At 44.7% G+C, this 13846-nt stretch overlaps 1 protein-coding gene across 3 annotated transcripts in view; it reads left to right on the top strand.

Moving 5' to 3' along the window:
* The window catches only part of LOC115167186 (tyrosine-protein kinase Fes/Fps), a 44137-nt gene extending 35074 nt beyond the window's left edge, over positions 1–9063 (top strand). For all 3 annotated transcript variants that reach the window (XM_029721358.1, XM_029721359.1, XM_029721356.1), the window contains 9 exons: positions 3700–3909; positions 3981–4103; positions 5626–5679; positions 5801–5919; positions 6008–6102; positions 6207–6330; positions 7189–7346; positions 7788–7910; positions 8597–9063. In XM_029721358.1, coding sequence (XP_029577218.1) covers positions 3700–3909; positions 3981–4103; positions 5626–5679; positions 5801–5919; positions 6008–6102; positions 6207–6330; positions 7189–7346; positions 7788–7910; positions 8597–8748 — 1158 coding nt within the window. In that variant the 3' untranslated portion in view covers positions 8749–9063. The remainder of the gene's footprint in view (positions 1–3699; positions 3910–3980; positions 4104–5625; positions 5680–5800; positions 5920–6007; positions 6103–6206; positions 6331–7188; positions 7347–7787; positions 7911–8596) is intronic.
* The last annotated feature ends 4783 nt before the right edge of the window (positions 9064–13846 follow it).

Here is a 13846-nt window from a genome sequence, read left to right as displayed (position 1 = left end):
ATACTCAATTGTTAAATAAAAAGTGCAATATGAGGCATGATACCTTCTTCCTTTGAACAATAGTGAATGAAAAAATAACCTGTGTCCACATCATCAAAAAAAAGTCAAACAAGTAAGCAAAGCAGACCTGAGCTTATAACTTCAAATTATTTTTCAAAAAGATGAGGATGTTTACATTTTGTGGGGAGAGGGTAGACCTCCTTTACAGTCACTATGTCCCCTGCTGTGGAGAACACCCTCTCGCTGGGTACTGAAGTGCCAGGCACAGCCAGGTAGCATCTTGCCGTCATGGCAATGTGAGGGTATTTACACTTATTGATTTTCCACCATGCCAGTGGATGACCATCCACTGGAATGCCACTTCCTGCCTTATAGGATGCCACCTCCTCTTGATGGTGTTGGCAAACGTCTTGCCTGTGTCCTTGCTCGCAAAGGTCTCCCCGAAAAGCTCCTTCATGGCCAAATGATTTTGTGGAGGAGATGCCTCTGAGTCTGCTCCTGTCAGCTCTAGAACTATAATTGTGGCAATAACATTTAATAAAAGCCATTATTATTCCAAATAAAAACTGGATGATTCCAATAGCATAGACTAAGATTTGACTGCAGTATATTTATTATTGAAGTAATTCACTCCTTTTTTTTCTTTTTTTTTTACCTCTTCAGTGGCCACAATCTCAGTGGTGAGATCACTGTATGTCCTCCGGTGAAGGGCAGGGTCTAGGTGAGACAGGGACTTGAACCTTGGATCCAGTGCAGTAGAACTATGAAGGTAGTCCTGTACATTAGGGGGGTATCTGGGCTTCAGGTCCTCTCTAATGGCAGCCTTGACATCTCTAGTGATGGTGCCGTCTTCCTCACTTGGGGCCATGGATTGTAGAATCCTTGTTTTCAGCGGTAGGATCATGGACACAGACGGCCACTTTCACTTTTCGGATAAGGTGACGATGTCTTTCTTTTTTTCCAGGGTCTTGTCTGTCAGTGCAGAGTATACAGCTGCCTGCTGCTCAAGACAGGGCTCCAACATGTCATAAGTGGAGTTCCATCTTGTTGTGACATGGTGTATGAGCTTGTGGGTCGGTAGCTGTAGCATTTCTTGCTTGTTCTTAAGCACATGAGCGGCTGGAAAAAGGAAACCACCTTCCTGATCCTCCCAAGGAGGCGGTCCATCTGGTTCACTGAGACTCCACTTTGGGATGCTAAATTGATCACATGTGCAAAGCAAGCTATCTGTGGCCCCAGTCCAGCTTCTATCACTGCATTTACTTGGTTCTTGGCATTATCTGTGGTGATTGGGATATTGCCATTGGTCCTCTAGCTTCCACTCTGCTACTGCTCCTAGCAATACCTGCGCCAGATTTGTGCCTGTGTGACTCTCGTAGAGGGGCGTGTCTGTAGCACAAGACTTCACATCTCCCACTCCTCTGTGGTGTAGTGAACAGTCACAGTCACGTAGCTTTCTGTTACCCTGGAGGTCCACTCCTCTGTGGTGTAGTGAACAGTCACAGTCACGTAGCTTTCTGTTACCCTGGAGGTCCACTCCTCTGTGGTGTAGTGAACAGTCACAGTCACGTAGCTTTCTGTTACCCTGGAGATCCACTCCTCTGTGGTGCAGTGAGCAGTCACAATCACGTAGCTTTCTGTTACCCTGGAGGTCCACTCCTCTGTGGTGCAGTGAGCAGTCACAATCACGTAGCTTTCTGTTACCCTGGAGGTCCACTCCTCTGTGGTGCAGTGAGCAGTCACAATCACGTAGCTTTCTGTTACCCTGGAGGTCCACTCCTCTGTGGTGCAGTGAACAGTCACAGTCACGTAGCTTTCTGTTACCCTGGAGGTCCACTCCTCTGTGGTGCAGTGAACAGTCACAGTCACGTAGCTTTCTGTTACCCTGGAGGTCCACTCCTCTGTGGTGCAGTGAGCAGTCACAATCACGTAGCTTTCTGTTACCCTGGAGGTCCACTCCTCTGTGGTGCAGTGAGCAGTCACAATCACGTAGCTTTCTGTTACCCTGGAGGTCCACTCCTCTGTGGTGCAGTGAGCAGTCACAATCACGTAGCTTTCTGTTACCCTGGAGGTCCACTCCTCTGTGGTGCAGTGAGCAGTCACAATCACGTAGCTTTCTGTTACCCTGGAGGTCCACTCCTCTGTGGTGCAGTGAGCAGTCACAATCACGTAGCTTTCCGTTGCCCAGGAGGTCCACCCATCTGTGGTGAAGGCAACAGAGGATGCCTTAGATAATTCGTCAACAATTTTGTTATTTTCCTGTTCATAAAGATCTGGCACGATCTTCATCCTGAAGTTGGTGCGCGAGGGGATTTCGTAGCGTGGCTCAAGCACTTTCACCATATTGTAACGACCCTGGGTTTATAAGCGCGGATATCGACTCTGCCGCTCGAGCATGCTTTTGGGGCTCAGTCGATAGCGCGCTGGACTTCGGGTTAAAAAGGTCGAGTGTTAGAGACCTGCTCCCTGCCTGTTTCATTACAATATTTTGAAACCCTTTGTTTTCCACAACAGAGTATGGCCTCAGGTCTAAAGCGGTAAACATCCCAATAGATTTGGTGATGGCTTTAGCCCGGTCTGATTCTGCAGCAAAGGGCTGCTTCAACGCCGCGGTGAGAAGTTGTTGTCTCTGACACACCAGGGTGATGACGCTTTAAATGTGTGGCCATGCTCCATGTATTTCCATGATCATACGGCTTTCTTGTGGCACAATACCTACACACCGTAATGCTGTTGTCCACCACACTTCTTCCGTCATCATATTTGACAGGGAAGCCAAAATGCTCCCATACATGAGACTTAAATGAAGCGGGAGGCTTTTCCAGTTCTTCAGCTCCTCCGCTATCCATGGCTGTCACTGCTCTTTTTTCTTCTTTGCTTTTTGTAACGCGATTATCCAGGATTTATTCGTTGAGATTCAACATGCCCCGTTCACGTGAACAGTACACACAACTGCTTTAAAACAAATCATCAAATCAACCTTCAGGCTTCAGAGTAAAACACATCTGTCTTGTCTTTATCTTTTCACTGCAACTCTGCATTGAGATTTAGGGAATTATTACTTTGAAAAGTAACAGCGGCAGTAAAACTGTATTTCACACTAAACTTTGCAATTAATCGGCGGTTCACATGCGTGACGAACCGTGGGGGTGATCCGAATCACGGACCAACTACAGTCCGTTTCACCACTAGTATCCATGTATGTGGTCTTTAGAGATATATTGTATTGTTTTTGAGCAGTGCATTTTGTATCTCCTGATCAATGTAGTTTTTAGCTGTATCTTCCTTGTATCTAGTCTCCTTAGCAGTGTATTGTTACCCTGTCTATGTATTCTTCTGTGATGTAGTGGTAACAAAGTTGGTGGGTAAACTCTGATCGCGTTTGTGGTGAAAAAAGTAACCCTTTTCATTTTTGCATTTTTCCGCAAAAGGTGTGTAAACTGTTGGGCAAAAAAAAGATGTAAGCTGTGTTGACTTGTTTACTCTCCACTACACCACTGGATGTACTTTAGTAGTATTTGTTCCCCTGTGCTGAATCTCATCTAGAGATACACGTGTGAGACTCATGCATCTCAAACCACACTAATCTCCCATTGAAATCAATCTATGGTTTATGAATGAGTCTCACAGTGGGCACTGCATGCCCAGGTCCCTCCTTACCTGGCCCCTCATTGACCTTGCTGTGTGAACCCCCTCCAGGTGCCCCCTGCCCTGTCCCCAGTCCCAGAGGTAGAGCGCCCCCTGGAGCAGCAGAACTGGTACCACGGAGTCATCCCCAGGCTGGAAGTCCAGGAGCTGCTGACGAGTGATGGAGACTTCCTGGTCAGACAGAGTCAGGGCAAACAGGAGTATGTCCTCTCTGTCCACTGGGATGGCTCTTGCAGGCACTTCCTTATCCAGAGCACAGACGTGAGTGAGTGTGTATTTACAATATGATCATGTCTGTACAGTTTGTATGGTTATAAAGTGTGTGTGTTTAGAATATGTACCGCCTGGATGGAGAGGGATTCCACACCGTTCCCATGCTGATGAACCACCTGGTCTCGTCACACCAACATGTCACCAAGAGGTCCGACATTGTCCTGAAGAGACCTGTCCTAAAGGTAACGCTTCTCTCACTCTCTCTCACTCACTCATTCACTCATTCACTCACTCACTCACTCACTCACTCACTCACTCACTCACTGTTCAACTGTAATATATTGGAGATTCTGTTTTACCTTTGTTGAAAAGTCCCTTGTTTTATCGTGTTTAATTCAAGGTTCCTCGTAAGTATTTCTTAAATATTCATGTTATTAGTTTAACTTACCTAAATAAGGATTAAATTACATTCCCACATGTTTAGTTATCTTTCTCCGGTAGTTCTGTAATAACAATTTTACCTTTAATTTATCTGGGAGTTATACTGAGACCATGTCTCTTTTACAGATGATTTACATACAATTTCATCTCAGCTGCCCTTCTCATTCTGTCCTTGGCAGGATTACAGTAAAACCCTCAGCTGCCCTTCTCATTCTGTCCTTGGCAGGATTACAGTAAAAACCCTCAGCTGCCTTTCTCATTCTGTCCTTGGCAGGATTACAGTAAAAACCCTCAGCTGCCCTTCTCATTCTGTCCTTGGCAGGATTACAGTAAAAACCCTCAGCTGCCCTTCTCATTCTGTCCTTGGCAGGATTACAGTAAAAACCCTCAGCTGCCCTTCTCATTCTGTCCTTGGCAGGATTACAGTAAAAACCCTCAGCTGCCCTTCTCATTCTGTCCTTGGCAGGATTACAGTAAAAACCCTCAGCTGCCCTTCTCATTCTGTCCTTGGCAGGATTACAGTAAAAGCCCTCAGCTGCCCTTCTCATTCTGTGCTGTGGGACAAGTGGCTGTTGGTTAATGCTTCTAACAGGTTGAGAATAATGAGGCGGCCATCAATTAAGTCTGGGGCCTAGCAAAGTGTTGTTAATGGGCCCCGTGTCTCTGGTCCTGTGTGCTGGTGTTGGGTGGACCTGTGGGTTTAACTTTATGTTTGTGGGAGGAGGGAGATGTGTGAGTCAGGGAGTGCGTTTGTATGTATGTATATATGTAGGCCTATGTTTTGTGTGTGTGTGTGTGGAATAGCAACCTTGTAGTGTGTGCAAAACACTGTGTGTGTGCCTGCATGCGCGCAAGCCTCTATTACACCTCTCCTCAGCATGTTGGGAGTGAATGGGCTCGGAACACACCTGCTCTGCTCACCACTCTGTGTAGCAGCTGTCTCAGCGTTAGGATCCATCAGATTTTAATGAGCTCCCAAGATCCACATACTCATACTTTCTCTCCACACTCCTCGAGTGCTATACATACCACACTCACATGTTCTCTAGAGCTGCATGCATACTGTACTAACACCATGCTGCCCATCAAAAGGGCTCCAGTGTTTTGCACACACTACAAGGTCTCCATTCTACACACACACACACACACACACACACACACACACACACATACTGTACACATACACTATTTTGCACTCGTACAATGCAGTTTTAGAAGTTGGTCCGAAATACTCCTACCAGGCTGCAAAGTCAGTCTACCCATTCAGAAGGAACAGCAGCACCGGTATCTCTGATTGGTTCCTCTCTGTCTCTCTCCCTCCAGGACAAGTGGGTTCTGGAACACGATGATGTCATCCTGGGGCAGAGCATTGGCCAGGTGAGTTCACCACCTGTGGAATGTCTGTTTGGAGTTATGAGAGGCTCTGATTGTTAGGTTGGCCTTTGTTTTTGTTTTAGCCAAGATCCAGAATGAATCTTGATGTGTGTCTGTCGTCCAGGGTAACTTTGGGGAGGTGTACAGTGGTCGTCTGCTTTCTGATAACACCCCTGTAGCTGTGAAAGCCTGCAGAGAGAACCTGGCCCCAGAACACAAGAACAGGTTCCTTATGGAGGCCAGGTCAGTGTGTTTCTTTCTCTCCCTCTCGTTCTCTTTCTCGGTCTCTCATTCACATTGACCTTGCTCTCTCTCTCTCTCTGCTGTGCAGGATCCTGAAGCAGTATGACCATCCTAACATAGTGAAGCTGATTGGTGTCTGCACACAGAAACAACCCATCTATATCATTATGGAGCTGGTACAAGGTGAGCCAATCTGTCAGGGGCCTTTACACTAACCACAGCTACAGTACATTCTATCATTACAATGGACTAATAAAGTGTGTGTGTGACTGTGTGTGTTCTGCCAGGGGGAGACTTCCTGTCCTTCCTGCGCTGTGAAGGTCACAACCTGAAGTCAGATATGCTGGTGAAAATGGCAGAGAATGTGGCATCTGGCATGGAGTATCTGGAGAGCAAGAAATGCATCCACCGGTGAGAGGCTAGGGAGATGGATCTAGTCTTCTCAGACATTGAGCTGAATGAAGGCTGCCATACAATGTGACAAGATTACATTGCCTTTGATTGCACAATTTATTCTAGATGATGAAACATATTGTTTTTGGGACAGTGAAGTTAACACAGTGTGTAGGGGCTACTGGAGCCTGTAGTGTAGGAATGACCCTAGGAGTGTTAAGCTGCCGTGTCTCTGAGGAGGTAGCAGAGGACAGAGGGCTCAGAGCCCTGGCTCCTGGCTCATCAGAGGAGTGCTGGATAATTAACCCAGCAGGAACACATCCAGGCTGGATTCTCCAGCCCCCGTTACCCTCTAACACTCCTCCGAACACTGCATGTCAAACTGCCTCTGCTCACTACTACACCCTGCATCAGGGAGCCCACAGATGACAAGAGCGGCTGATTTTCTCTCACTTATTTATCGGCTGTCATTTGCTTCCTTCACTGGTTCTCTCTCTGGCGCTCGCTCTCTTTCTCGCTCTCTTTCTCGCTCTCTTTCTCGCTCTCTTTCTCGCTCTCTTTCTCGCTCTCTTTCTCGCTCTCTTGCTCGCTCTCTCTCTCCTCGCTTGCTCTCTCTCTTTCTTGCTCTTTCTCGCTCTCTGTCTTTCTCGCTCTCTCTCTGGCTCATCTTCTACCTGTTTTTTCAACTTCGATTATATTGCCTTCTCATTTTTTTCCTCAACCCCTCTGTCTTGCTCCTCTTTTCCTTACCCCCTCCTCTCTCTCTCTCTCGCTCTCTCTCTCGCTCTCTCGCTCTCGCTCGCTCGCTCGCTCTCTCTCTCTCTCTCTCTCTCTCTCTCTCTCTCTCTCTCTCTCTCTCTCTCTCTCTCTCTGCAGGGACCTGGCAGCCCGTAACTGTCTGGTGGGAGAACAGAGCAGGGTGAAGATCAGTGACTTTGGGATGTCTCGCGAGCAGCAGGACGGGGTCTACTCTGCTGCGGGGGGCCTCAAACAGATCCCTGTCAAATGGACGGCCCCCGAAGCCCTCAACTATGGTACGTCCCATCTGGCTCTGCCCCGCGGCCACAGCACTCACAACCATCCCTCTCCCCCCTCCTCTCTTTATTCATCAATCTCTCTCCCAAGGCTAGAGAGAACCCACTAAACATGGCAACAACCTGTCAACCCAGCCATCATTCCTCACCCTGTGATCAGTGTACTGCTTTTGTATTTCTCTGAAATGTCATCTCTAACAGACACACGCTGAACTGTGCTCTCTGGGGTTGGAGTGCTGGCGAAACACAGAAGAGTTCTGTCAGAATAAAAGTCAGAACATACCTTTTGGGGCTTAGAGGAAGCTTAATTTCAAAACTCTATCACTACTTTTCTCAAGCTGTGATTGTGGAATAGTGTACAGTTGAATGGGTATGGCATCTCTACAGGATCACTGTCAAATGTAATAGCTGTCTCAATGCTGCCCCCTGCCTGTGTTTCAGGGAGGTACAGCACGGAGAGTGACGTGTGGAGCTTTGGAGTTCTCCTATGGGAGACATTCTCCAGGGGAGTCACCCCCTACACCAGCATGTCCAACCAGCAGACACGGGACGAGGTGGAGAAAGGTACAGCAAGTCAATGAGATTTCTAACACATTAGTCAGAATTTGGAGTTGACTGTAGTTCTCTGTAGGAGTTTCAAGTGTTAATGTCACATGCACCAGTACAGTGAAATGCCTTTCTTGCAAACTCAAAACCCGACAATGCAGTAATCAATAACAATGTATTACTAGAAAACAAACAGGAGAAAAAAAAGAAATATGAAGAACACAATAAGTAAGTAAGCATATTATATACAGGGTCAGTTTTAATACCATATTTACAATGTGCAGGGCTACTGGAGTGATGGAGGTAGGTATGTATAGAGGTAAGGTAACAAGGCATCAGGATATAAAATAAACAGAGTAGCAGCAGCTTGTATGTGAGTGGGTGTACGTGTGTGTAGAGTCAGTATAAATGTATGTGCATATTATGTGTGAGTGAGCAGTGAGTGTGTAGGACTCTGTGAGTGTGCATAGACAGTGCAAAAATAAAAAGGTCAATAAGGATAAAGGTTTAACTCAGACAGTCCGTGTAATTAGTTTAGGAGCGGAGATGCAACATTATAGAAGTGTATAGAACAGACATGACTCTGGGTAGAATATGGAGTTAGGTCAGCTCTATACAGGAGTCCAAAACATTACAACCCTCTGGATTAACCCCAGGTGAAGCCAACCTGATGTCCAATCATGTTCTCCTGTCCCGTCTCCTAGGATACCGGATGCTAGCCCCAAACTCCTGTCCTCCAGATGTGTATGCCATTATGTGTCGCTGCTGGCAGTACGACACCAGGAACCGGCCGTCCTTCAGCAAACTCAGGACCGAGCTCAGTGCTTTATACCACAAAGTGTCCTTACTCAAGTGACTTGTTTGATTCTCTTTTACCTTTTTATATGGAGCAGATGTTGCCTTTATTTAATATACATTGATTATAGAGAACCAGTTGCTATGTGATCTTGATTTTACCATATTTATGTAGTGATAATGCGCCAGGCTGTGAGACCACAGATAATGTGAGTACACAGGACATGTGTGTATTGAAAACATTGGTACCATATTCTACAAAGTAGAATATTCTATATCTGTTGAATGTTGCTATTCTTTACTGTATTATATTACTGTAAATGTACAAATTGAATGTTCCTATTATATCAGCTTTAAAGAGTGGATGGGATCTTTTTCTCTGTTGTCTTGTCTTTTTTAATATACACTGAACAAAAATTTGAACGCAATATGTAAAGTGTTGGTCCCATTTTTCATGAGCTGAAATAAAAGATCCCAGAATTTGTCCATATGCAAAAAAAGCTTATTTCTCTCAAATGTTGTGAACAAATTTGTTTACATCCCTGTTAGTGAGCCTTTCTCCTTTGCCAAGATTATGTATCCACCTGACAGGTGCGGCATATCATGAAGCTGAATAAACAGCGTGGTCATTACACAGGTGCACCTTGTGCTGGGGACAATAAAAGGCTACTAAAATGTGCAGTTTTGTCACACAACACAAAGCCACAGACGTCTCAAGTTTTGAGGGAGTGTGCAATTGGCATGCTAACTGCATGAATGTCCACCAGAGCTGTTGCCATTTCTCTACAATAAGCTGTTTCCAATGTCGTTTTAGAGAATTTGGCAGTATGTCCAACCGGCCTCACAACTGCAGACCACGTGTAACAGCGCCAGCCCAAGACCTCCAAGTCTGTCTTCTTTACTTGCGGGATCGTATGAGACCAGCCACCCCGACAGCTGATGAAACTGGGTTTGCACTACTGAAGAATTGCTGCGCAAACTATCACAGGGAAGCTCATCTGCATGCTCGTCATCCTCACCAGGGTCTTGACCTACTGCAGTTTGATGTTGTAACTCACTTCAGTGGGCAAATGCTCACCTTCAATAGCCACTGACACCCTGGAGAAGTGTGCTCTTCACAGATGAATCCCGGTTTCAACTGTACCGGGCAGATGGAAGACAGCGTGTATGGTGTCGTGTGGGCGAGCGATTTTCTGATGTCAATGTTCTGAACACTGCCCTATGGTGGTGGTGGGTTTATGGTATGGGGATGCATAAGCTATGGACAATGAACACAATTGCATTTTATTGATGGAAATTTGAATGCACAGAAATACAGTGACAAGACCAGGAGGCCCATTGTCATGCCATTCATACATCACCTCATGTTTCAGCATGATAATGCACGGCACCATGTCGCAAGGATCTGTACACAATTCTTGGACGCTATCAATGTCCCAGTTCTTCCCTGGCCTGCATACTTACCAGACATGTCACCCATTGATCTTGTTTGGGATTCTCTGGAGCAACGTCTACGACAGCGTGTTCCAGTTCCAGCCAATATCCAGCAACTTCTGACAGGCATTGAAGAGGAGTGGGACAACATTCTACAGGCCACAATCGGCAGCCTGACGAACTCTATACGAAATAGATGTGTCGTGCTGCATGAGGCAAATGATGTTCACACCAGATGCTGACTGGTTTTCTGATCCACGCCCCCCTACCTTTTTTTTAAGGTATCCGTGACCAACAGATGGTTCTGTATTCCCAGTCATGTGAAATCCATAGATTAGGGCCTAATTAATTTAAATTGACTGATCTCCTCATATGAACTGTAACTCAGTAAAGTCTTTGAAAATGTTGCATTTATATTTTTGTTCAGTGTATTTAAATTAATTAAAATCCTCTGATCATGATGATGCCTGTGTTTTCTACTGCGTTTGAAAATGTAGCCACGAGAGAGCAGCGCTGTGTGTGTGAAAGAGTGATCCACTTACAGTGAGGCTAGTGATGAGACAGCTCACATGTAGATAACTGTACAGTATGGTAGGTGACACACCCTCTGCACGGGACCTTGTCTAAACATATACTGGCACTGTCACTTTCTCATATTCTGGAACTTTATTTCTAGTTCATTGTGCCTCTCATTTAATTCCAGATTATTAGACTGGCTTTTGTCTTTAAAATATATATATGTATTTAACCTTTATTTAACTAGGCAAGTCAGTTAAGAACAAATTCTTATTTACAATGACGGCCTACCCCAGCCAAACCTGGACGATGCTGGGCCAATTGTGCGCCGCCCGATGGGACTCCCAATCATGGCCGGATGTGATACAGCCTGTATTCAAACCAGGGACTGTAGTGACGTCTACGGGCAGCAATATGTTTTTATTCAGATCTTTCATGTCAAAACCTTTCACAACAATACTAATTGACAAGAGGGGAAGCAGTAGCTTGTTCCTAGATCTGTTTGTGCGTTAGCCAACTTGACACAACGATAGAAGTGTTGGCTAAAGAACATAGAGATCTGAGACCAGACTAGCAGAACAGAGGTCTACAAAGGAGCTAAAAGACAACGGGGACACTTGTGACTCATCACTAAAGCTCTTGATTGCGAAAGGTCAGCAAATAGCATGACAATCAAGTTAAGTGACTTGTGAGCAACTTTCTCAGAATCAACCACTTATTATACAGGAGTGACACCAGAGAGACTTCTGAGGACATGCTAACCCCTTCTGTGGAATCACACAAGCACTGCTACTATGCATTACTTAGAATGAGACCAATTATTGGGGAATGTCATTGTTAGCCAAATATGTCACATTATTCTACCTGTCTAAGCATGAGTTTGAATGTACTATATCAGTAACCAAATCTGTGGATATTGTGTCTAACATGGGCAATTTGTATTGTATTTTTTATTTTAGTTGTGTATAACATCAAAAACATGAAGATAACATAAAAAAATAGAGGTTTTTAATCTTGGTAAGCAGTGGTTAGCCCATCCACCGACCGATCCAGGGAAAATACAGATGAACCTACAGGAGAGTAGCCCAAGTGATTTGGATCCGGTCTGTTGTAGAAGAATGCAGACGTGTAATATGGCAGTGCTTAATAGCCATTCATCCTCTGCTGACCTAACAGGAGCAATACCTACACAGTCCTGGAGGAGTGGCAGCAATTCACTCGTCCCCCATCTTCAGCAAATAGCATGACAGGAAGACAGCCAGGTGATAAAGATGTCACATTCTCTGTGATTGTGCAACAAGCCTGATATGAAAAGCACCTCGCCAGTTAAGCATGTTCAGTCACTTTCTGCATCACCTGATTGTCTCATGATTTTTTATTTATTTCACCTTTATTTAACCAGGTAGGCTAGTTGCGAACAAGTTCTCATTTGCAACTCCGACCTGGCCAAGATAAAGCAAAGCAGTTCGACACATACAACAACACAGAGTTACACATGGAATAAACAAACATACAATCAATAATACAGTAGAAAAATCTATATACAGCATGTGCAAATGAGGTAGGATAAGAGGTAAGGCAATAAATAGGCCATGGTGGCGAAGTAATTACAATATAGCAATTAAACACTGGAATCGTAGGGTGTGCAGAAGATGAATGTGCAAGTAGAGATACTGGGGTGCAAAGGAGCAAGATAAATAAAGAAATACAGTATGGGGATGAGGTAGATTGGATGGGCTATTTACAGATGAGCTATGTACAGGTGCAGTGATTTGTGAGCTGCTCTAACAGCTGGTGCTTAAAGCTAGTGAGGGAGATATGAGTCTCCAGCTTCAGAGATTTTTGCAATTCGTTCCAGTCATTGGCAGCAGAGAACTAGAAGGAGAGGAGGACAAAGGAAGAATTGGCTTTGGGGGTGACCAGTGAGATATACCTGCTGGAGCGCGTGCTACGGGTGGTTGCTGCTATGGTAACCAATGAGCTGAGATAAAGCGGGGATTTACCTAGCAGAGACTTGTAGATGACCTGGAGCCAGTGGGTTTGGCGACGAGTATGAAGCGAGGGCCAGCCAACGAGAGCATACAGGTCGCAGTGGTGGGTAGTATATGGGGCTTTGGTGAAAAAAACAGGTGGCACTGTGATAGACTGCATCCAATTTGTTGAGTAGAGTGTTGGTGGCTATTTTGTAAATGACATTACCGAAGTCGAGGATCGGTAGGATGGTCAGTTTTACGAGGGTATGTTTGGCAGCATGAGTGAAGGATGCTTTGTTGCGAAATAGGAAGCCGATTCTAGATTTAATTTTGGATTGGAGATGATTGATGTGAGTCTGGAAGGAGAGTTTACAGTCTAACCAGACACCTAGGTATTTGTAGTTGTCCATGATGAGTGTGTTCGGTCTCTATAGAAAACAACAACAAAGTGAACCCATCTGATATTTATCTTATTGACTCCAGTGGATGAAAGTAATGTATGGCAACGGCCTTTTTCTCTTTTCAATTATAACACCCATTTTTCCTCAAACACATATGTGATCAATAGCAGGTAGTCACAGGCAGTCATTACTAACTACAAAAATGTAATCGCATAAACATAAACTTTGAGTTAGTTTGAGTCAAAGATGTTGCAACTACCCATTTAATGTGTACAAAGGTAGGGTAGAATTCACTCTTTGTTCTAAGTGAGATGTAAGGAATGGGCTGGTTTGAAAAGTAGGACCAAATTCACTCTGTTCCAGGATTTTACCTCGATTCCTGTAACAGTGTGAATTTGGAACATTGCCTTTAAAAGCCGCAATGCCTATAACTCGTGATTGGATTGAATACCGGTCTTAATTTGGCCCGAATTTGGTAGACATGAAATGGATTGCTGCAGTTGCAACATATTTGACTCAATGTGTTCATGCATGTTCCTTTTTGTAGTTAAAATCTAACTACTAAACATATAACTTATAGTAAAGTTGTATTGATAATTATTTATTATTGCAGTGTTCAAACACTCAGTGGTGTGTCTCTAGGTCTTTAGTAGTTGAATATTAACTACAAAATGAAAATGCATAAATGAAAAGTTAGAGTCAAAGATGTTGCAATTGCAGCTTCCCATTTACGTGTATAAAAGTAGGGCCAAATTCACTATTTGATATAACCGAAATAAGGAATGGGACTGCTTTTAAATGTAGGACCAAATGCACTCTGTTCCAGGAATCAATA

This window comes from Salmo trutta, chromosome 29 (assembly GCF_901001165.1).
Source record: "Salmo trutta chromosome 29, fSalTru1.1, whole genome shotgun sequence".
Taxonomy (NCBI): Eukaryota; Metazoa; Chordata; class Actinopteri; order Salmoniformes; family Salmonidae; genus Salmo; species Salmo trutta.
Note: the sequence above shows the minus strand (reverse complement) of the source record. Positions and strands in the feature narration are given on the sequence as shown.